The 24667-nt window shown below is 38.4% G+C and overlaps 3 protein-coding genes across 8 annotated transcripts in view; 2 read left to right on the top strand and 1 right to left on the bottom strand.

The window, feature by feature from the left end:
* BBOF1 (basal body orientation factor 1) overlaps positions 1-3830 on the top strand; it is a 106234-nt gene extending 102404 nt beyond the window's left edge. Inside the window, exons 11-12 of one of the 3 annotated variants that reach the window (XM_056820874.1) lie at positions 39-149; positions 243-3830. In XM_056820874.1, the coding sequence (XP_056676852.1) occupies positions 39-149; position 243 (112 nt within the window). In that variant the 3' untranslated portion in view covers positions 244-3830. Of the gene's footprint in view, positions 1-38 lie in introns of all 3 variants that reach the window. The other 2 variants (XM_016433053.2, XM_056820875.1) reach the window with 2 other exon arrangements.
* On the bottom strand, positions 852-21588 carry ALDH6A1 (aldehyde dehydrogenase 6 family member A1). The gene is made up of 12 exons (XM_001375394.5): positions 21416-21588; positions 18813-18869; positions 16949-17023; positions 16665-16826; positions 14673-14751; positions 13975-14277; positions 12963-13084; positions 7222-7411; positions 6627-6808; positions 5412-5591; positions 5075-5173; positions 852-2207 (listed from the first exon to the last, which is right to left on the bottom strand). Exons 1-12 carry the CDS (start codon positions 21545-21547, stop codon positions 2103-2105), a joined length of 1686 nt encoding a protein of 561 aa, XP_001375431.3. The 5' UTR covers positions 21548-21588; the 3' UTR covers positions 852-2102.
* Positions 21589-21665: 77 nt separating this feature from the next.
* LIN52 (lin-52 DREAM MuvB core complex component) overlaps positions 21666-24667 on the top strand; it is a 212755-nt gene continuing 209753 nt past the window's right edge. For 3 of the 4 annotated variants that reach the window (XM_056820879.1, XM_056820877.1, XM_056820880.1), the window contains exon 1: positions 21967-22123. In XM_056820879.1, the coding sequence (XP_056676857.1) occupies positions 22093-22123 (31 nt within the window). In that variant the 5' untranslated portion in view covers positions 21967-22092. Of the gene's footprint in view, positions 22124-24667 lie in introns of all 4 variants that reach the window. The other variant, XM_056820881.1, reaches the window with a different exon arrangement.

The following is a 24667-nucleotide window of genomic DNA, read 5'->3' as shown; positions in this document are numbered from 1 at the left end:
CATTGGGTTTGCTTATTTGAATTTTAACTTTATTTCAGGAATGAAAATACTGTCCAGGATCAGACCTTCATTACCCAGCAAGTTCCACTCACACAATCTAGTACAACTGTTCTTCCTGATATTCAAAAAGAATCAGATAGGGATTCATAGTAAGGTGTCTGCAATCTGATCAATTTTATATCTTTTAAACCTTTTCCAGTGGAGGTACTCACTAACAAACATTTCTCTTTTCTTCTGGACAGGGCTTTCTTATGGATCTGTGCTGAGAAATAACAGCACAATTATGGGAGCAGGGATTTTTTTTAAAGTATGGCCACACTGAAAAAGGAACATTGTACTGGACATCAGATAAGTTATACCTCCTGTAGTGTAACATGCAGTTTTGGCGTGGCTGTTCATTTTAAAAGACGGACTCACACATCCTTATGTGCTAGTAAATATAAACTATGGTTGGTTCATTTAGTGGAATCTCAAGAGTCCCTGTGACTAATTCCATATGGATACAATATGACTAGTATTACTCAGAGTTTGAGTTGTTGCAATGAAATATGTGAGTATATTATATGCATGGATATATATTCATACATATAATGGATTAAATACGTGGATTTACTTATATTGCCAACTCAAACTACACAATTTTGAAAGAGGATAAAACAAGGACCTCTCTGCTTTTCCAAATACAGATCTTCTTCACTCTAATTAAAAATAGCACTTCAGAAGAGATGTTCCTATTGTGCCATAATGTGTTTTGAGAAATTAAGGCTCCAGATGTTTTAAAGTGATCTTATTTGGGTCTAATATTCCATTCAGTAGGGTCAGCAATAATTTACTTCATTCATAATGTGAAGTGTTTTAAAATAACTGAAAATCTTTAATTCACTAAATACTCCAGTGAGTTAAGGTCAAGACAACTTAACTGGAGACAAAGACAAGTAAGTTTCTCATATTTAAAAAGATAGCATTAGATGAGATCATTTCCAAAATCCCTTGATTTGATTTAAATCTGATTATCCTATAAGTGATCCAGCCCCCATCCAAAAGTCAAAGGCTCCTATGTGATGAATACTTGAGCTTGCAAATGTGTTCACTGGCTGATGATATATATACCACAATAAAAGGATATAGAAGACATATAGAAGCAGCAGGAAAAAAAGAGAAGATCTACTCAAAGTCAACATCTTTATCTTTTAGTTCCATTCTGATCAAGAAAGGAAAGCTAGCATAAGGTCACTTGAAACAAAGCATGCCAGTCATAATTGCTGTCATGATAATACAGTCCAGGCCTTATAATATCTTTGTGTCATGGAAAGAATTGAAATTTCTCTTATGCCAAGAGATTACTATAAATGAAATGCCCTCTGCTCAAATGATGAAAAATAGATGAGAGTTCAGAAGAGCATATACATGAAAAGTAGAGTTCCTCCCTATAAGACAGAAAGAAATATGATAATAAAACTTATTTCTGAAAGATTCCTTCTACATCTCACAGTAAGATCTCATTATTTCTAAGTCTAATAAAACTCTTGGAATAGTTTGCTGAAATAATGCACTGTGTTTATGTCCACTTTTCTAATGTACAATAGTTGAACAAAAAAGTTATTTTTCCAGAGTACTCTGGGGGAAAAGTGTTTGTAGCCATGGCAATTTGAAGTAGAAGATAGAACCATTAAAAAAATGGTTAGTAAATCACTAATACTATTATGGAGGGTTATGTTTTGGGGACCAAAAAGTAGACAGTGTCCAGTTCTATTGTGTTTTAAGGCTTCTTTCACCAATTATTGGAAGGTCTTCTTTGGAGACCCTAATGTCCCCTGACTCCATTCCTCAGTTTCTCCCTTTATATAAGAATTCCACAGTTAAAAGTCACTTCACAACTGAAAGGCCCAGACTGAAAATCTGACCACCAGGTGTCTGTCTCAGTATTGTAACAAAATCACTATATAGGGAAAGGAGGTCCTAAGGAGGATATGGCTAGAGTACTCCATTTCCAAAGCACTGTGTGTGGATAATCTAACTGCAGTTGGCAAGCTGATTTAGAGAGATGGTTAAGTAGATAGAGTGGTTACTCAGGATGGAAAAAAGTCTGCTAAAAGTTATTTTTAATGGCCCATAGTTGGCATAACTACAGCAGGTGCAGATAGCAAGGAATCTTCTTCTTTCCACTGAGAAGTAATGGTCTTTAGCTGTGTATAGAATTGAATGCCCTAAAAGGAACAAGAGGAAAAAAATTAGTATCAGTTTGAGCATTTCCTATGAGATAATATCTGCAACTAAAACTTGGTGTACTTGATGCTGCAAAATTATGAAATGTTTGTGTGGAACAGAGTAGTTGAAGTTATTATAAAGTAATATCTACTTCCTCTCTCTCTGGAAATTTGTAAAGCATGAAAATGGTCATCAAAACTGAAGATCACTTTTGAATATTTGGTCATGAGTTGAATTTGTCCAACACCTGTTTTAAGCAATCTTGACACTTATTCCTGATATCAATCTCTTATCAAATATGAGACCAGCCCCTAATTTTCATGAAAAAATAAAACAAAATCCTCTGAATCTTAACTGTTTTGAGGACTTGATAACCTGGAAAATGAGATCCTGAAATTATTAGTTTGCCCATCCAAGTTTGCTTGCCAAAGTGGTATAATTTGAACACCCATTTCAGCCATTTCTCAGTGAATGATCAAAAAAAGATGACTTCTGATAAAGTTGGAGTCCTCAACTTAAACTATAGGTAGAAGAGTAAGCAGCAACTTTTTAAACTTTTGTATAAATGAAATTTTTCTTAATTGATAATAATGCTTACCAAGTCAAATGAATTCTTTTCTATAATATCTCACTCCTTTCCCCCCAAAGAGTCAATTAGGGTTTATCTGTTTGGTAAATTTTAAAGGTACTACAAAATTGTTCCTGGCCACTTTTCAATGGAAACTTATAGTAATGTGTATCTAAAGGTGTATTTTGTAATGTCATTATGCTACATAATTAATCCATTTAGAAGATATTACTTAATTTTGATTATTTTTAGATGAGATAGTAATAATATGGGCCCCTTTCTGTAACATGGTCCAATAGCCAATTTCCTTTAGAGGTGAGAACCATCATGACTTTTAACGTGTTAGACCTGGATCCATAGGTTCAATTCTGTCTCAGATTCTTGGATATTAAAAATGAAGTGTCACCTTGATAAGTCTTCCTCTAGTATTATTTGGTAAAACCTGACCTATTTTAATCTCAGAAAAAAAGTTTGATTTGATTAAACAATAGTCTGAATAAGGTATAAAACCATACTTTTGTAACTATAGAAATAAGATATACCTCCAGTTTCCACACAATGTTAGAATAACAATTCTTTATTATTAACAAGAAAGGAAAGTAGTATAGAAGCATACAATCCACATGTTTAAAATATCTGTTTGGATTTCTATGACACTTGTGACAGAATATTTACTCTTTTGGACAATAGTTTTCAGGTATTTCTAAGGTTTATTGATTTGCATGTCTGCAATATGTTTTCATAGTCTCTAAATAAAATCAAATAGAATTGTAGACCTGGAGGGGATTTTAGAGTGCCCTCATTTTATAGATCAGGAAACCAAGGTTACATAACTTAAGCAATATCATACAATAGCAAGTGGCAGAGTTGGGATTCAAACTCAGGTCCTCTGTCTCCAAAACCAAGACCTACTTCACTGTACTAGATTTTTGACTTAAAGGGAAGAATTTAGACAAGTAGTAGTGGTTTGAAAATATATACATTCTATTGCTACATTTGAAACTTCATCTTCTATAAATGAATATACTCAAATAAACTGCTTTAAAATGGCTAAGATGAAAATCATAATCTTTTTTTTTTTACTCAGAGATACTGATCCTTAAACGATAAAAATGTTTACTTGATTGTAATTCTTAACTTGGGAAGTAAGCTAATATTGTGGTGTTTCTTCAACAGTCAAATCTAAGCATAAACTGAAGGAAAAGGTAACTAGTATAACTGAAAAGCACACGTGATTCCCAAACTTTAAGTAATGATTTCAAATTTCCATCTCTTGAAGGGCTTGTTACTAAGTGAATAGAAAAACTAAGTTTCAATCATAAAGTTGCTCACTGGGTGACAAATCATGTTGGCCACAGCAACCACCTCCTAAGATATGGAGGGATTTTGATATCTGTTGGCAGAGCAAGTGCTTGCCCAACAATGTTGAAGTCACAGCTCCTTTAGAGTACTATTTTGGTAATTTATTTCTCCTGCCTGTGGCCTGTGAAGGAGCAGTGCTCCCAGGAAGGGAAAAAAGAAGCAATGAGGTCTAGATAGTCTATTAAATTAATATTAAATAACCAAGTTTGCCTACCTAGAGATATTTAAACAAAGGCCAATAAAACATTTTCAGAATTACATTTGGCTTATCCAAGTGGGAACACAATCACTGTAAAATAATTATGCTATTGCTACAGAAATGGAAACTAGCAAAGGATGCACAGTTTAAGAATTAAGTTACTGAATGGCATCTCTCTTTAGAAAGGATTAAATTACAAAGGACCAGGAGAAGCGGTAGCAGTAATAAAACCATATACAACCAAACATTAATGCAGGACTTTCATTTTTAAGGTACCATATGTAACTTATTTCATTTTAACAATATTCCTATCTAGCCAGGTAGGAGGCTTTTATTTTATAGATGAGGAAACTGAAAAAAGAGATGTTTTGACCTTTTTCTAGTCTGGTCTGTGCTGAAGTCTGAGCTGTCAGTGAGGCTCAGTGCTCTTTCTACAAAATTATGCTTCTCTAATGGTACACAGGAGAATATTCAACTATGATTCTCATCTCTTGGGTCACACCAAGTACAGAAAAAGTTAACCTGGGTCTCCATGGCAAAATCTGTGCTAACTACATTTAGGTTTCCTTCTAGGGAACCCACAGGTAGTAACCCTGCAATTAATCTTCCTTCTTTCCTTACAGAAACTGCTGGCAGAGAGTCGCTGTGCAGTAGCATGACAAGTATGTCTTTCTTCATTCCTCATACATCCAAGAACGAGGTTCATTGAGCAAAAATATAGCAACTGTTTCACTTACCTGTTTGCCATAAAAATTGGTGTCTCCTCTGAAGGAAGAGCGAGAGCCCGTAAATGAGAACATTGGCAAAGGCACTGGAATAGGGACATTCACACCCACCTGGTACAGAACAAATAACAAATTAATCATTAAGGCAGAAAATACAACTAGAATTTCTATCTAGTGAAAATTTTGAAACCCACAATGAGTCCCTATTTCATGATGGAAGAGAGGTTAGATAAAGGGTATATCCCATTCCTTTAAATAGAATCCACTGACTGTTCCCTTTGCCAGCTGCCAGATCTTGGATAGGAAACAAAAACTATTTATGGAGCCCATCCAAAAATATTTCACAAACCTGCCCCACGTCCACCAAGTGAGAGTATTTTCGAGCAGTGGCTCCATTGGTGGTAAAGATAGCAGTTCCATTTCCATATGGATTGTCATTCACCATCTTGATGGCTTCATCCAAAGACTCTGCCTCCATAACCACTAGAACTGGACCAAAAATCTCCTCTTTGTAGCAGGTCATATTTGACTGTTGACACAAATGAATTGGAAAAAGAATGATATGGGATTCTGGATACTTTACTATCACACTATAATTTCTCTTGTTTTTATGTACTACAGCACTAATTTCATATAAATTCTCCTCAAGGAACACTGTATAAAATGCTCATTTGTAATTATAGTTTACCACCTTTTTTTCATGCATCTGAATTAATATATCCTTTGCCTATTTTAGCCCAAACAACTCTTCAAAAATCACCTTACTCAGTGTCCTTTACTACCTTGGTTCAACCACTAGATTAGAATATTTGAATTGCTCCCTGTATGTAAGTGTAGCTCTGACCTTGTGACTCCCCTGCTCAGCCAACTCAAGTGGCTTCCTATTACTTCCAGGATAAAAACAAAAAACACCAAAGTTCTTCTCTTTAGCTTTTAAAGTATTGAACATAGCAACACTAGTTGCTTAGCTGATTAAGGAAGGCAAATACAGTAGATAAAAGGTAAGAAGCAGTAAGTAGATGAAGGAAAGAATGATTTTTTAAAAATCAATTCTCAAGTCTTAGAGGTGGTGTGGCTGGCTAAAATAATAATGAATTAGAAACTGGAGAACTTGGATTCTAGTCTAGGCTCTGGCAGTAGCCTGTGTAACTTGGGCAAATAAAACTTTGTCTCAGTTTTCTTATCTGTAAAGCTGATGTTTTAGACTCAATCATTGGTTTCCAACTCAAATGGCACTTTTATTTTAGTCTGCAGAATTCAAGCACCACTATGAATCTTTTTACCACCCCCCCCCCCCTTTACAATGACTCTGCCAATCCTATTACACAGTTGTTTAAACAAAGGGACAAAAGAAAAGGCTCAATAGGTACTACATGATTGTAAACAGCCCAGGGATTGACCCTTTGGGTTGGAGATCCTGGGATTAAATAAATAGGGTGCTCCAAAAGTCCTAAGCTTTACTACTTTGTATGTCCTAAATCCACTCTAAGATCTAAATTCTGTTTTTCTGTAATGAATCAAAAGATTTATTACATAGTTAAGATAATTATCTTTGCTTATTTACCTTGACGCCTGAGATGATGGTTGGTCCAATGAAATTGCCTTTTTCATAGCCTTTAACTTTAATTTTTCTTCCATCTAGAAGAATTGAGGCTCCCTCCTTTGTTCCACTCTCAATGATATGACAAACTCGTTCTTTGGCTTGTGGGGTGATTAGAGGGCCCAAATCAGCTCCCGGCTGGTCTCCTATAAAACAACATATGAATCATTTAAAGAGTTTGAATATGGTGATAATAGACAAATCATGACACTAGCGAAAGATTTAACTAGAACAATAAGGTACAATAGAATGGTATAATTTTTTTTTAATTCTTACCTTCTATCTTAGAGTTGGTAATAAATATTAATTCCAAGGCAGAAAAAATGTAAAGGGCTGGGTTACTGGGATTGAGACTCACCCAAGATCATACAGCTTTGAAGTATCTGAGGCCATATTTGAACCCCAGACCTCCCCTCTGTAAGTCTGGCACTGAACCACCTAGCTGCCCTGAGACTAGTATAAACTTAACTGGTATGGTCAGTCACAAAGCCAAACATTTTCTAATCCACTGTGATTGCCCCGAATATCTTTAGCTCTAAAGAGGATCACAAACAGTTACCAGCATTGACCCGAAGCTTTTTTGCACGCTCCACAAGTTCTGGCAGCCATTTCTTTGCTTCCCCTACCAGGATGGCTGTAGACAGTGCCATACAGCGTTGCCCTGCAGCTCCAAAAGCTGCTCCCACCAGTTGGTTCAGAGTGTTTTCCTTATTGGCATCTGGCATGACCACCCCATGATTCTTAGCTCCCTGAGGAAACAAAGCAAACCACATCCTTGTTGAGGGCATCAAACTGTTAACAGAAATGAATACTTTCTAAAGAAATAGTCAAAGGGAACAAATTCATATCTTCAATAAGCAAATAGAAACCAGCAGAGTGATCTCAGATCTTGTATTAATTTCAGACAAATATGAGGAAAAGGACCTAGAAAAGCACTCTCAGTTGGTTTTGGGAGATTGAATAATATGACCTCATTTTTGACATCATTAAAATCTTGATGACTTTGCCAAAACCCATAATAAAATCATATTTTTTAGTACTCTTAAATCATGTGAAGCACTGTATACAAAATAAACCATAAAGCAGGTATCAATATTACTACCTTCATTGTCAAGGGATCCCAGAGGGGTAAAAAAGAATGAGGTATGATAGGAAGGATGAGATGAAACACCTGTGAGGGGTCAGGAGGGCTAGAAGTGCTGACAGCAACCAAAAGTACTTTATTGAGGGTGACATCTACTTTTATATTGGGGGAAAAGCAAGCTGGGGATTTTGCAGAAGTTTCCACTTACACAATGAAGGTAAATGATTGACAGTGTGATCTTGTTTACCTCATCAAGTTTACTCAATAATTTCTATAGGTCATAAATCAACATATAACAGCTTAGCTTGGATTCCCAAGGGAAAAGGCATATATCAGTGATTTTGTAGGTACATGTGGTACAGGGAGGGAGGAGAGCTTAAGGCCACATGCCTCAAGGTGAAAAGGTGAGATACCAGTGCTAAACTTTAGCTGAGCTATGGCTTTGATTTTACTGGGGTTGGTTCTCTCCACAGCTTTGCTGAATAGTTTGGCTTTGCCATCTACACTTAATGACACAGATAAAGAAAAAGAGAGGTCTAAGTAACAGGTCATGGGCCCAGAGTTTAGCATATCAAATGAGATGTTAAGATTCCCTGCCTCCAGATCCACCCAGTCTTAGAAATCACATAACCTAGTGATGGTGAACCTTTTAGAGACTGTGTGGCATGCCCTTCACTGCATGTCATACCCCATCCACACAGACAGTGTGCTGTGTTTCCACCCCCACTCTGGTTCACCACCTTACCCCAGAAAGGAAAGGAGGAAAGGGAAGGGAGTAGTCTTCAGGGGAGGGAGTAAGTGCTTTGATTAGGCTGCTGGGCAGAGGGACTGGGGGGTACAGTGGAGAGGGGGAAGGGAGAAGCTCCATGGAGTCTCTCTGCCTTCATAGTAACCAACAGAGAGCTTTCTGCATGCCATCTTTGGCACTTGCCATAGGTTCATCACAGACCTAGCCTCTCATGAAGGAAAATTCCACTCACCAAGCATTAATAAGCATCACACCTATTGGGCTGAATACTGCAAAGATAAAAAAAAAAGGAGCTTATATTCTACTAGAGGATATAATATTTAAGCAGCTAAATCAATATCAAATCATTTGAAGGAGAAAGTACTAGAGAAGAAAGGTTTTGTGTAGGAAGTAGTGCCTGAGATGAGCCTTGAAAGAAGCCAAGGACTAAAAATCACAATTGATTGGAGCAGCCATTTCATACATAGGGGACAGCTTATATAAAGGCAATGAAGAAGACAGGGAAATTTTGGAGTTTTAGAAAACACACATAGGGTCATTGGACACAAATATAGAATATACAAAGTATGTAAAATGACCCTGAAAAGGGAAGCTGATACCAGATTGTGGAGGGCTTTGAATGCCATTCTGAGGACTCTATATATTTTTTTCCATTTTTATTGAGTTTGTTTTTAAAACTTTCATTTCCAACCATTATCCTCTTCCCTTTAACTGAGAACTATCTTCTAACAAAAATTATAAAACATTTCAGCAACATGGATACATACGTCAACTAAGAATAACAGTGTTGCAATACTATATCTGGAGAGTATACCAATTTTTCTGCCAAAAAGGGAGGCTTATTTTTTTATATCATCTTTGGAGACAAGTTTGTTAATTATAATTACACAGTTAGTTTTTGTGGGTTTTGTGCTTTTTATTTTGTTACTAGCCATTGTGTGTTTTGCTTCCTTGTTTTTGTTTTTTTCCACTCTGCATTATTTCTATTCTTGAGGCAAAAGGGAGACACTGAATATGGTAGAGCAGTGGAATGTTAGGGTCCAACCTGTGTTTTAGTAACATTGTTTTGTTAATTGTATGGAGGATAGATTGGAGGGGTGGAGGTGGGAAGAAAATAGGCAGAACACTTAGTAGCCCAGACAAGATTTTTGATAAAGGCCTTAATTAGGCCACCTGATTAGAGAGATATTGTGGAAGGAGAATCGGTGAGACCTGGCAACTAACTAGGTATTAGAGTGGTAGGGGTGGAAGGTAGTGGTAAAAAAAAAAAGATTGTCAGGTTTTGAACCTGAAATTAGGAAAGCTGCAGGAAGGGAATGGTACATAGATGATAAGAAGTAGGCAGTGATGGTAGATAGAGTTCAGGAAAGCAATTATGGCTGGAAGTAAATATTTGGGAATCCCTTGCATTAAGAACTGAGCTAGCAGAATTTGATGAGATTATTGAGTGTAAATATAGAGAAAAATAGAGGATTCTGAGACTTGGAAGACATACCCATGGTTAAGATGATGATCTAGCAAAGGATACAGTCTAATAGCTTAGTGGGCAGAGAACCAGAAAAACATGATATCACTAAAGCCTTGGGAGAACATTATCAAAGCAGAAGAGGTCAGTGTCAAAAGTGGAAGAAATGTCCAGAGTGACAGATAAGAAGCAGCCATCTTTCACAGGAGATCCACTGGCCACTGTAGGGAAGTTTCAGTCAAGCTAAGTGGGGTCAGCATCTTATACAGCAAGGGACTGTGTCCTGAAGAAGTGAATTTGGAGGCAATGGAGCAGGTGGGAGTTTGGTTGTGGAAGGGAAAACTAGAAGATAGCCTAAGGGAATAGTAAGATAAAATATTTTGTTTTAAAAGGACAGAGGTTTGTAGGCAGCTGGAGAAAAGGACTGACTGTATATGAGAGGAAATGATCAAGGGGTCAAATTCCCAAATACAGAAGGGGAGAGGATCAAGGGCATAAGTAGAGAAGAAATGGCCACAGCAAGAAGATGAGTTACATGTATATATAAGAGATGAATTAAGAGATGAAAGCAAAGAAGAGAACTTGGGATGATGAAGCAAAATTTTGAAGTATGGAATAAAGGAAGGAAAAAAGCTCATGATGATCTCTAGTAGGGATTTTTTTTTCCCCAGTTACAAGGGAGATACAGTCTTCTGAGACAAGGGGGAGACAGGCTGATCTTGAGAGAAGAGAAAGTTTGGAATAGCTACTATGGAGGTCTTTTTTTTTTTTAAGCAGACTGAATAGTAAACCCCTGGTGAGAAAACTACCTGGTATCAATACAGAATGGTACCTGCTTTACAATTTATAATCTTGAGAGAGCAGATTGGAGAACTGAGAAGTTAAGTGACTTGCCTAGAGTCACATAGTATGAGCCAGAACTTGAATTAAGGTTTTACCAACTCTGAAACTGTTTCTTTAATATGCCATGCTGCCTTGTTTCTATAAAGTTGTTCAGAAGAAATAGAGGTAACCACTAATTTACATCATCAGACTGAAAGGTTACTATGGGTTGACTTTACAAAGTAAGTTTTTTTTTTACCTTTACTTTCAGTCTTTATATCAATTCTAAGAGAGAATTGATAAAGGCTAGGCATTAGAGGTTAAGTGACTCATCCAGGGTCACACATATAGGAAGTGTCTGATCTGAATCAGATCTTCCTGACTCCAGGACTGGTGTTCCATCTGTTGTGCTTCCAGGTGCCCTGACTGTAGGAATTTATACAACGTGCAATAAAACACATACCACATTGTGGGTATGCCACTTTCCCCAGAGGACATAGCACTTTAGGTACCTCCTGAACTTGGGGCAAGAACAGTATTGGAAACTTGCCTCTCAAACATTGGAAAAATGGCTAGGAATAAGGTTGGAAAGACAGGCAGGTGGTGAAAGACGGGAAGAAATAGATTTAAATCAAAACATTCTGTTGCCACCAAAAGACTATATGGGGAAGCATGTATCCTTTACTCCTATCAGATTTTAAGCTATAGGGTAAAGATTTTGTTAACTATGGTATTCCAGGTGTAAAGATGAGAAATTCTGGGTTCAAATCTGATCATAGACATTTCCTAGCTAGTGTGGCCCTGGACAAGTCACTTAATCCCAACTGTCTGGCCCAGTAATGGTGAACCTATGGCATGCAAAAATGGCATGCAGAATGTGTTCTGTGGGCACTCAGGTCCCCCACACCCCCACCCAGAATTCCTTACTAGAAAGGCAAAGGGACTTGGGTGGAGCTGTTCCCCTCCACTTCTCCACCATGCCTGACCACATTTTTTCACATCACCCACTCTTCTGCCCAGCAGCCCAATGAGAGTACACAGGGGAAAAGGTGGGCAGCTCATAGGTGGCAGAGCAGGAGGGGAACAGAGCACATGGGCCACTCACCTCTTCCTCTTGACACTGGCTGAGGACATTCTTCACTTTACATGCCCCTCCACCCAGCAGGAGTGCTTCCTCCCTCTGTGTGGGCTAGGGATGGGGCAGGGCATGCTTGACACTTGGTCTGGGGGGTTAGGATGGGGGCAGGGCCTGGCACTCCATCTCTAAAAGGTTCACCATCACTGGTGCAGAGGTTAAAATTAGGAGTTTGACAAATATAGGAAAACAGGTTAACAAATTTTTGTTTTAATTGAGAAAAAATAGTAAAGGTGGAAAAAAAAGAGATATTTAATTATCTACCCTAGTACTACATAAAAACGACTTAACTCTTACATCAACCTATAAACTACCTAAAAAACTATTATTTGAAAGAATCTCACTAATTTAGCCTAGCTAACCAGGCTGAACCTACATTATATTTATACTAACCCACACATACTCCTTCAATCAGATTCTTCAGCAGCCACCTATCACCAGCACCACCTGCAGAATTCTGCCCTTAGGAAACCTTAGAACAAAAAGCCCCTTCTCACACTTCATACTTCCCTTTATCTCTTGCTGTCCAATTGTAATTCTTCCATCACTTCCTCTCTTAGAGCAGTTTCTATTTCCTTTTCCTGTGGGCTGCTCTCCATGGTAACAGAACCTCTAATCTTTGGGCCTGGCCACCTATTTAAGTTAGAGCAAGGGATTAAGAATTCCTTTTTACACTGGTAAAAAGTTCCCTTACTGCCTTGGAACCAATACACAGTATCAATTTTAAGACAGAAGGTAAGGGTTTAAAAAACAAAATATGGTATTGGTGGGCTGTTAGGTAGCAAGCACAGTGGAGAAAGTATCAGGCCTAGAGTTGAGATGACTTGGATTCAAATCTGGTCTTAAATACTTCCTAACTATGTGACCTTGGGCAAGTCACTTAACTCCAGTTACAAGTTGTTACTAAGACAGAAAGTAAAGCTTAAAAAACAAACAAACCAAAAAACTATGATATTAATGTAGGATGAGTGGCCTTTCTGTTGAAGTCTTCGTTCTTATTTTTAAGGTTGATGAGATATGGGGAGAAGGGGAAAAAGGAAGGTTACCAGATTTGCTTGAACTCTCTTGCCATTTCTTGACCCTCTCTCATAGATGTACTCTCCAGCCTGGTTGGAGCCCACAAAGCTGATTGCTTTTATATCCGGATGATCACAAATAAAATTCACAGCTTTAAAGAGAAAATAAATTATTTTAACAAAAGACTTTTTTCTTCCCACATTCCCATTTCTTGATTCTCATAGTTTTCTAATTTTTTAAGTTTCAAGACTACAATTTCTATTTTTCTTCTGTTTTTCTCTTACCTTGACTTTCAGAATTTCTACCTTTAACTTCTTATACTCTTGCCTACCTCAAAACACCAGTCTTCTATTATCCACCATTTTCTTGGCATTTTTTCTTTTAGAGTATTTTATCTACTGCTCTCATACTTTAAGAGTTCTTTTTTTTTTTAAACTCTTATCTTCTGTTTAAGAATTTATACTAGGTACCTATCAATACTAGGTAGAAGAGCAGTAAGGACTAGGTAGCTGGGGTTAAGTGACTTGCCCAGAGTCATGCAGCTAGGAAGTGTCTGAGATCAAATTTGAACCCAGAACTTCCCCTCTCCAGGATATGCATTAGAATTCTTCAATAACATTGTACACAAACAAGTTTCATTTCACATTACACATATGTATCTTAATTTTTCCTGTTTTTAACTTGTGGGCTATATACCTTTTTTTAAAACTAAAACCTTTCTAATAATAAGAATATCCTTTCTAACATGTTCTTTGGTCCTTAGCCAATATTTCTAGTTTTACTGTGTATGATGTGAAAAGTTGCTGGTCATCTATCAATCATTTCAATCATACTTTATGTGTATATATAAATATACTGCGACATACTGTAACACTTTGTGTTACAAAGATAGCAATGTCATCCTCAAACACTAGAGATTATGCTAATAATACTTTTCCCTGTGATTCTTTAGGTCTTTATCTCAATCTTCAATTACCTTAACACTAATTTTTAATTCCCTTATTGGTAGCCAGATTGAGATCCCTTTGTATAAGCTTTTACCTTCATGCTGCCCATGGATGATATTCAGTGTCCCATCTGGGGCACCAGAGTCCTGCAGCAACTTGGCAAGGAACATTGTTGCACCAGGTACTCGTTCAGATGGCTTCATCAAGTAGGTATTCCCACACACCATGGCCATGGGGAACATCCAGAGAGGAATCATGGCAGGAAAATTGAATGGAGCAATGCCTGCACATACACCCAAAGGTAGGCGGTAGGAGTAAATGTCCATGTCTTTGGTAATGGAAGGCATGGTCTCTCCCATCAAGAGGGATGTCACACTACAGGCATGTTCAACTACCTCTGCAACAGAGAATGACAAATCAGACCATTGTCAAATTCAAAGCCATTATCTCTCCAGCACAGGCTGTTGCTATCTTCTTCTTCCAGGTCTGCTCATCGTGGCCAAAGGAGACTGACTCCTATCAATGGTGGAAAACAAAATTATATCCCTTAAAGGGGAAAGAATATGATCTGGAACACCAATGTTAAGTAAATAACTTTTGGAAATAAATTTCATATGTTAGTGAGAAGTAAGTAACACCTCTCAATATTCATGAGTGACCAGGAAAATTTTCAAGGGTAATTAACTGCACATCATGCAGTGAAGAAACTGATCATTCTCAGGGTCCTCTTCCCTCCCTTCTTTCCTCCCTCCCAGAGGCTCCTGAAATCCTTAGGAGGGACCATTAGCTTACGAAGGCCTCGGAACACATCTCCCTCAGCATCAGCCAGGGTCTTCCCTTGCTCCAAAGTGATTAACTTAGCAACTTCTTTCTAAAAAGAAAAAAAAAAGAAACCAAAGCAAAAGAAGAAATCCTTCCCTACTCCCACTTTCCCTTTCAGTTCTCCACATAGTCAAGGAAGATGAATAATTAGAGAAAAAAGAGGTATCCTTTCAACATCACTTTCTCCATTGCGGTTTTGATGTATCACAAATAGGCAGAAGAAGTAGGATGGGATTTTGGGGGGAGTTTTGTAGAAGCCACAGATGACACATGAAGACCAACAGATGACACAGAAAAAGGTTAGAAATTCAGAAATGCATAAAATATATGTATAAAATTGTACAATAGCAGGATTTTAATATCTTTTAATGCCATATTTAGAGTTTCTTCTTTAAAGTTAAAACAAAAAGTTAATTTTCATATTTAAAATTTCTCTTTCATATAGTATTTTTATTTAATGTCACCTATTTAGAGTCTATGACCAAATACTTAAGCTAAATTCTACAATAAATACTGTAAACACTCCATTAAAGAAAAAAAATTCAGATTTTTTCTCTGGTATGAAGGGAGGGCCAAAAATTTTTTTAATTGTATAGTTTTTGTAAAATCCAAAATTTGAAATGTTTTGAGAGAAATTTCAGGAAAAGAAGCTCACTAACCACTTGAATCAAGAAAGTAAACTGTTTGGAGAAAGTGCCATAAAGAAACCTACACTTCATCAGAAGATCCAGAATGAACTTTGGGATGTAATTGATTGAACTGAAGGGGGTTGAACATATATTCTGAATGTAAACTCTTATGGCAAAGGGGACTGCCCCCTAATTGGCTTTTTGTTAATACATGTAGCAAACATTTCTCTCTTATTTCCAACTATTGTAGTTTTCTCTTAGAAAGTGCGATATTTTATGCAGCATTAGTGAGAAGATCTTTAGAGGAATAAGCTAGTTAAGTTAAATGATTCATTGGGGAGACTAGTCTCCCAAAGAATCAAAGGAGGGGGATTGTGAAGATAGGATTAACTCTCCCCTTGTCTATTTTTAGCTAATCAAATCAAGAACTTAAAGTACCCCTACTTACCATTAAGTTTAAGAGTTCACAAGTCACTAGAGTAAGCTCACCTCTCTAAAGGCCAATGACCTTCCTTGGGCAGTGTGAGGCAAATTGAAAGACTGCCTTTGGTTTTTGTGAAGAAGGGGGAATGAGAGGAAGTGACTCAGAAAAAGAAGCATTAAAGAAGAGACCAGCATGGGTTAGCATTCATTCCCTTCCTGTCATTTGGAGAGAGTGGTTCCAGAGATTCCCTTCCTGGTGTTTGGAGAGATTGTTTCCAGAGATTCCTTTCCTGATTTGAAGAAGACTTTTTCCCTGGATGCTGCATCAGCTTGCTGGGTGTGTGGCTGAGATTCCTATTTTGGCTTTGGAGGAGGCTGCATTAGTGAAACCCTGGCTTTGACACCACCGGAACTTCTAGTTGAGGATTACTTGGAAATCCAAATGGAGACAGTATTAGGGAAAGCCCTGCCAGGGTTGAGCCAGATTTCACCAGAGAAAGGCTGGTAGACTTGTTAGGAATCTGACTCTACATTTACACTTTTACTCTTCCCTCCTCTTTGTAAATAAAAGCTGCTAAAAGTCATTTTGACTTAAGCTATAATATTTTAAAATTGGTGACCACAATATTACTTTATAACTCATATTTAGCGTAAAACCCAAGTTTAAATTCTTACAAAATGAATTTTCCAGATCACAGGGTTGCTGTTCCCTTAATCCCCACAATGTAGAATAATATACCTATACTACTGGGGAAAAAGTTATAGAAAACTATGCTACAGAATTCAGAAAAGATATCAAGGAAAAGGGTCATTATGGAACTGAAGAACATTACCTAGGTGACAGAACCAAGGATAGATGGGGACTCCTTTAAGTCATATTACCAGAGAAAATCTATTTTGTTTTTCTCACCAAGTTTTCTTTGATAAGCTGCTGATAACGCAGCAGGATCTGCTGGCGGCTTAGTACAGATGTCTCTGCCCAGGAGGGAAAAGCACGTTTGCAGGACTCCACAGCAGCATTCATTTCAGCCTGTGTGGCTTTGGGAACTCGACCAATCACTTCATTTGTAGCCTGATGAGAGAGGGTGGCATATCATACCAAACCCTTTCCCCACTTTTTAATCATTTAACTCAATCCTATATTTTCCCAACATAGTCTCAGAATATTCTTACTTCCAAAGTAGCTTTTCTTACCGGGTTGTGAAAATCAATCCACTTGTCAGTTTTAGATTCAACAAATTTCCCATCTATGAAAAGTTTGACTGTTGGCTGAAAAAGAACAAACAAAAACAATTAGTTACTGTTGGGATTCTCCCACTCTTTTTCACAAGGTGAGGAATTCTATGGGATTTTGGAAATTCCTGTTCTCTATACATTTTTACTTGTGAGAAAAGCTATTCTATTACAGGAAACAGCATACCACCAACCTGTTCTCCATGTTCTGTGGACTCATTGAGAACTGGTATATTCTTACTCTGAGGTGGTATAATGAAAAACACACTAGGTTTGAATTTTGGGACCAAAGTCTGAATCCCAGGATTACTATGTAATATGTGACCTTGGACAAATAACTTATGGAAATCTCAGACCCAGAGATATTATCTGTAAAAGGCTGGCATTATTTACCTCAAATAGCTGCTGTGAGGGGATGTAAAGCACTTTGTAAATCATAAAACATAATAAAAATGTCAGTTCTTTTGACAGTTGAATTATTAATCATTAATACATAGCAGAACCCAATAACAGTAAAAGTAAATATACATCAATGGGAAGCACAAGAACAATGAAATGATTAGTCTTTTAGAAAAGGGGATTGGTTTCAGGACCCCTTGGTTCAGCTGATTTTCTGTATAAGATCTTTAGGATACCATGATACTGGCTAAGTAAAATATTTTCTGTCTCCTCTGCAATATTGTTTGTAAGAATAAGCACATTAGAAATTATATACCTGAAAAACTATCTCCCAGGTTATTCCTTCAAAAAAAATTTTAGCACTATCAAATTGAAAACAAGAGTATTTTTACAAAGAATAATAGGAAAAGGAAATAGGGAAAAGAGACTAAAGGAGCCAGTAATTATAACTTGAACTCCAAGGCAAATAGTAACAATTCAAAATTCTTGGAATATCCTGAAATTATTATTGCTCAAAATTGATGAGGCAGAGGGTAACATATTTGTATGGAGAAAGGCTTAGACTAACTAACTCCTGTTGTTAAGACACTGGAAATGGCTTAGGCTGACACACCATAATCTTCCTAAAAATTGTATGGTAGACCTTTGTAATGAGGGCAAAAATTACTGGATCAGAGAATCACAAATTTAGTACTAGGAGGAATCTTAAGAGTCTATCTAACCCTGCCCACTCATTTTTACATATGAAAAAACTGAGGCATTGAAAAATTAAGTGACTTATCCAGGGACACATAGCTATTAAATATCTGGAGAAAAGATTTAAAGGAAGTCATGGGAATGTTCCTTGTCAATGAATCAATACTCAAGGAAAGTATGAATATTCAAAAGTGTCTTTGGAATCCTCAGATAAATTAACAGAACTGGTAAATGCTCTGAAATTTGTACTCAGGCTTTGATTAGTCAAAGACTACTTGGGGTATAGCTTTTTTTTTCTTTTAAAACCCTTACTTTCTGTCTTAAAATTAAGTATTGGTTCTAAGGCAGAAGAGTGGTAAGGGTTAAGCAATTGGGGTTAATGACTTGGCCACAGGATCATATAGTTATAAAATAGCTGAGGCCACTTTTGAATCCAGGACCTCCTATCTCTGGACCTGGCTCTCTAGTCACTGGGCTACTTAGCTGCCCTGAGGTATGGTTCTTATTTATTTTTTAAATTTAGAATATTTTTCCACGATACATGATTTTTCCTACCCTTCTTCCCTCCCCCATCCCAGAGCTGACAAGCATTTCCACTGGATTATACATGTATCATTTGAGGTATGGCTTAAGAGATGATGTGGGGTGGGGTAGGGAAAAGAACCCTTTTTTTCTGAGGATCAGGGAGATCAACTACTATATGACAATCTTTATGCCAGCATGAACTTACCACTGAAGATGAGGAAAAAAAGGTTGCTGGGTACCAGGTAGGTATCTTAGAAGAAACCTTTTGAGACAAAAAAAAAAAAAAGATCATTTTTGGAGTAGAAATTCAATGAAAAATGTAAGGAGAGAAAACTGACCACATCTTTACAAAGTGAAATGTCTCATGAATTATCAAGTATAAGAGGAACTTAATGCAAGATGGAATTTAATTTCATAAATGTCATTGAGGCTTAGCAGGATAGTATTTAAGACTAGAACATGGCCAAATCAAGAAAACATCTAACGCCCAGTGGACTTACGCGTCGGCTATGGGGGGTGCGGGGGAGGAAAAGAAAATGATCTATGTCTTTAACGAATAATGCTTGGAAATGATCAAATAAAATATATTTAAAAAAAAAAGACTAGAACATGGCAACAGAAGGGCATACCTCAATCAAAAGGAATATATTAACTAAAAGGCATTGTGAAACAGCTCTAAACATCAAGAATATAATTTGTATTGGGAAATCCATAAATGAGGTGGGGAATAATTGTGGAGTTTAAAAGAAAAACACTAATGTTCAGATTCATATAATAGACATATTGTTCAGGCAGAAGGATAGGGATGATAAACTTGAGAAAAGATCATAAACTTGTTTTGAAAGTACTGTATTAAAGGAAGTCCTCAGTAATCAAATGAAACTATATATGTAAAGATTCTGAAGAGCTATATATATGTTAACTTTATTATTATCTTAAGGATATATCTTAAAGGGGCCAGCTAAAAGCAGAACAGCTCGTAAGTTAAAAAACAAAACATTTTTACTAATGCTTTAAAAAATCATTATCACTTGCCAATAACCCTTCCTAGTAAAACTATCTTTCAACAAAGAATTTAAGCTAAACATGTTGATTTATAATACATGCTTTATTCTCTACCTGTAGGACAGCGATTCTCTACCAAGAAGAAGGTGTGTTCCATGACTAGCCAGGCATCTGGAGTTAAGAACTGGTTCTATCATTGGCTAAAATTCTCAGATTTAGTGTGATTCTCTTTTATATTACCGAGGTCATTGTATTTACAGCTCTTTGTTCAGCTTACTTTGTTCTTCATTAGTTTTCCTGAATTTGTTAAAAACTTGCTTTGCCTTGAAGATAATTTCATTTTTCAAAAACAGAAGAAAGTGAAAGGAAATGCTATTCTGGACCCAATTTTGATCAGTAAGGATAATTTGGGGCCAAATTAGATTCTTGGAAAAAGCAACCACTTCATCTTGGAATTTGTGACCAATAAAGGGGTATATAATATGACATAAACCCAGGTATCTTGGAAGAAACCTGAGACAAAAAAAAATTGTACCATTTGACTATATTTGTCATTGTGTTTGTTTTGTTTTGCTTAATTGTTTTTCATTCTTCCAAGAAAGGGTTTATTTGTCTGGAAGGGTATATATTTGAAAATGACAAGCATTTAAAAAAACAAAACACCATTCAACTGAATTTGGGGAGGGAGATGTCTAAGGGCATAGTGGGGAATAAGTTTTTTTGTTGTTTTTTTAAACCCTTACCTTGCATCTCAGTGTATTGGTTCTAAGGCAGAGGAATGGTAAGGGCTAGGCAATGGGGGTTAAGTCACTTGCCAAGGGTCACACAGCTAGTAAGTATCTGAGTTCAGATTTGAACCTAGGATCTTTGTCTCTGGGTCTGGTTCTCAATCTACTGAGCCACTCAGCTGCCCCGCTGGTCATAAGTTTTGACATTTCTCTAAGTTAGAAATGCTCGGATTTAGAATGCCAAATTAATAATAAAAAAAAAAAAACAAAAACTAGCAGATTGTATTTAAAACACAGACTACAGCATTATTATTTTTTTCCAAATCAGATTAGGAACTCTCCTGAGAAAGCCTGCTGAAATCTCTAAGATTGAAAAGTTCGTTAAATCATCTTCCCTCATTTCGCTCCCACCTCCTTCTTCTCCAAGAACTCCAGAGTTCAGAGGGCAAACGGGATGGAGGAAGGCAGGATGAAGAAGGAGGGGCTCTCCCTCAGCTCCAGTTTAGTATTCACAGCAGTTGTTTTTGGTTCCACAGAAGTCTAGAACCGTCTAGAAAAGCACTATGGACTCTTCAGTAGAATGTTTTTAAAAATGCATACAACACATGATTACAAAAGAAATCTATACTTAAATGTGGTTAACAAAAGTTTTTTTCAGAGACTCGTTCAGGTGGACCCCAGGTTAAGCCCCCGTGTTCTACAGGGTAAGACGTCACGGAAGCAGTGCAGTGGGCAGAGAGAAGAGGGCATGGCACTGGGCGAAGCTGAGGGTGGCGAGGAAAGGAGTGTCAAGAGAGGACGAAGCACCGGGCCTGGGAAGAAGAGTTTAAGGCCTGGTTTCACACGCCAGAGGTCGGCTGACCGCCAGCGGGGATCGGGCTCGGGTAGCTCAGCTCAGGAAGGAGTGATAGAGCCGGCGACAAAGACTTGGGAGCTAAGCCTGAGGGTCAGGAGGTCGCGGGACTGGATCCCGGGGAATCAGGCCCTGGGTCGGGAAGTCTCCTCGGACAGGGGAGGGGAGCTCGCCCGATCTGGATCTTCCCTGAAACTTGTCGCTCCCCCCCTTTTTTCTCACCCGAAGCATCTGGGTCCGTAAACCCGCAGCCGCAGCAACCACCACCACCGCCATTGCCATCCGACTTGGTCTGACACCAGGTGGGTTATCAGTCTGACCCACAGCCTGACCCCGCCTCCGTCGTCTCTCCATTGGCCAAGAGGAGGAGGAGGAGGCCCTTGATTCTGACCAATCAAACGGCGCGGCTTCCGTCTCCGCCCCATCTACCCTTTAGTCGAAGAACCTTAGGGAAAGTCTCCTATAGGCCCCAAATGGAGAAGAATGCACTCTCCTCACAACCTCCCCTTTCCCCGCCCCCGGACCTCAGTGCCTCTTGGATTGGCCAAGGTTGAGAAGACGCCCCCCTATTTTGGGGTCTCCCGCGTGAGGAGCACGGAGAGAAGACGCCCCCTCACGGATTGCCTGGATTGGCTACTAGTCGAGAGTCTCGGTCCCACCTCTGGGCGGGGGGTGGTTGGGGGAGTAACGTAAACAAGGTCCAGGAATTTTGCCCTAGGTCCGCACAAGGAAGGGGGTGTGGCTAATTGAGGGGCGGGTAAGAGGGGAAGGAGGGGCAATATAAAGGCAATTGTCTTCACTGATTGGGACAGGGAAGATGAAGCGGGGCCGGGCTAGGTTCTGAGGGAGGGGCTTATAGCGCCTCACTTTCCCGCCGACGGTTAGCTCCGTCACGTGACATGGGTCGGAAGATGGCGTCTCCCACAGACGGTAGGAACCGGCTAAGAGCTTAGGGTTTACAAGCTTTTTCTCTCTTTTCCCGGGAACCTCTGTTCCCTACCAACTTGGGGCTTTCTCTCCCAACCTTTATTGCCCACTATCGTCCATTCTCTTTACCTCTATCCTGATTCTCTCCCTGTTTCGAGCCCTGGCTGACGCCCCTTCGCTGTGGTTTTGCAGCTGGCGAGTAGGGAGTAGCTGCGGTGCCCGGGGCGGGGGGGCAAACAACGGGAATAATCTTAGAGAGAGACGGAGCCGAGAGGCGAGGGAGGTATGTCCTTCTGGACTTTCGGGACATACCCTCTTATCTTGGGGAGGATGCTACTGCTATGCCAGAGATCAGAAGGAAAGCTTGACTGCGGGAGTGGAGTGGAGGGGGGCGGGGATAGGAGGCGGCAGGCCGCGGGATCTGCCCCACCACTTCTGGTGTAGGCTTCATCTCTTCTCTCAGCTGATTATCCCTAACAATTTAAGAACAACTGTTTGCAAATTTATAGAAGAAATGGGAACCTTACTAAAAGTCATCTTTCAGTTAGATTGGGCTGTCTTGACAGCAATTGATTAAATTTCATTAGATAAAGGAAAGGCTGTGAAGCCCACGGGGACCATCTCAATGAGATAGGAATTACTTTTATATGAATTTTTTTCTACCCCCCCCCACTCTCCCCAATTTTTGATACATTTTAAATTTTCTTCTCTCTTGTTTAGGATTAATCTCCAAGTTGCAATCTTGCAACTTCATAGCAATGATTTTGTGAACAGGATGGAGGGGGAATTCTTGGTACTAAGTCATGGGAATCTTAGGAATTCTGGACTCTTACTTAAATATATTAACTATCATAAACAACATTCACAGATAAATATAGCATATGTGCAAAAGAAATATACAGGTTATTGAGGAAGAAGGAATTAACAACTGGGTGAATGGAAAGGGCCTTTTTGAAGTCTTTAAAATAAACATTTATTTTTAGCATTCCTTCCTCTTCTAGCTTCTTCCCCATGCATTGAGAGGGCAAGCAATATAATACCAATTTATATATAAGATTGTGCATTTCCATTTGAACCATGTCCCCGAAAACCAAGTAAAATGAAGTAAAAAAAATACTTCAATTTGCAGTCAGAGATCATTAATTCCCTCTCTGGAAGTGGATAGCATTTTTCATCATGAGTTCCTTCAGAATTGTCTTGGATCATTGACTTGATCAGTGTAGCTAAATTGATCAGTTCATATATCATCTGCTTTTGCTCATTTCACCTTGCATCAGTTCCTATTCATCTTTCTAGGTTTTTTTTGAAAGTATCCTGCTTGTCATTTCTTATAGCACAATAGTACTCCATTATAATTATATATCAGAACTTGTTCAGCTAATCCCCAACTGAGGGACATATTCCCAGTTTCCAATTCTTTGCTATCACAAAAAGAGCTGCTATAAATATTTTTGTGGCTCCATTTCTTTGAGCTATAGACCTAGTAGTGGTATTGTTGGGTCAAAGGGTATGCACAGTTTTATAGCCCTTTGGGTATAGTTTCAAATTGTTCTTCAGAATGATTGGACAAGTTCACAGAACCACCAATAGTCCATTGGTATCCCTGCTTTTCCACATCCCCTCTGTCATCTGCCATTTCCTTTTCTGTCATGTTAGCCAGTCTGACAGATGTGAAGTGGTACCTCAGAGTTGCTTTAATTTGCACTTCTCTAATCAGAAGTGCTTTATTTTATTTTATTTTTGAAAATTGTATTTAATTAGTCAAATTAGAACATTTTCCCTTGGTTACAAGAATGTTATTCTTTCCCTCCCCTCCCCCAGCCCCTTCCTATAGCCTACTCACAATTCCACTGCATTTTATATGTGTTCTTGATCAAAACCTATTTCCATGTCGTTCACTAGGATGGTCATTTAGAGTCTACATCCCCAATCATGACCCCATTGACACATGATCAAGCAGTTGTTGTTCTTTTGAGTTTCTACTCCCACAGTTCTTCCTCTGAATGTGGATAGTGTTCTTTCTCATAAGTCCCTCAGAATTGTCCTGGATCATTGCATTGCTACTAATGGAGAAGTCCATTACATTTGATTGTATCACAGTGTATCAATCTCTGTATATAATGTTCTCCTAGTTTTTCTCCTTTCACTCTGCATCAATTCCTGGAGGTCATTCCAATTCACATGGAATTCCTCCAGTTAATTATTCCTTTAGGCACAGTAGTATTCCATCACCAACATATACCACAATTTGTTCAGCCATTCCCCAATTGAAGGGCATCCCCTCATTTTCCAATTTTTTGCCATCCCCAAAGAGCACAGCTATGAATATTCTTGTACAAATCTTTTTCCTTATCTCTTTGGGGTACAAACCCAGCAGTGCTATGGCTGGATCAAAGGGCAGACAGTCTTTTATGGCCCTTTGGGCATAGTTCCAAATTGCCCTCCAGAATAGCTGGATCAATTTACAACTCCACCAGCAATGCATTAATGTCCCAACTTTGCCACATCCCCTCCAGCATTCATTGCTTTCCTTTGCTGTCATGTTAG

The sequence above is a fragment of the Monodelphis domestica genome, chromosome 1 (assembly GCF_027887165.1).
Source record: "Monodelphis domestica isolate mMonDom1 chromosome 1, mMonDom1.pri, whole genome shotgun sequence".
NCBI lineage: Eukaryota > Metazoa > Chordata > Mammalia > Didelphimorphia > Didelphidae > Monodelphis > Monodelphis domestica.
This window is presented reverse-complemented; position numbering and strand designations above follow the sequence as displayed.

Bases quoted from the DNA above. Each gene is read 5' to 3' on its own strand.
- ALDH6A1 (XM_001375394.5), bottom strand. From the start codon at position 21,547: ATGGAGAGACGACGGAGGCGGGGTCAGGCTGTGGGTCAGACTGATAAC. The intron at 17,024-18,812 runs GTAAGTTCATGC...GTTCTTTTTCAG, and splicing joins TTTTTTCCTCATCTTCAGTG to CCAACAGTCAAACTTTTCAT. The intron at 5,592-6,626 runs GTAAATAAGCAA...TTGTGTCAACAG, and splicing joins CCATCATCTCAGGCGTCAAG to TCAAATATGACCTGCTACAA.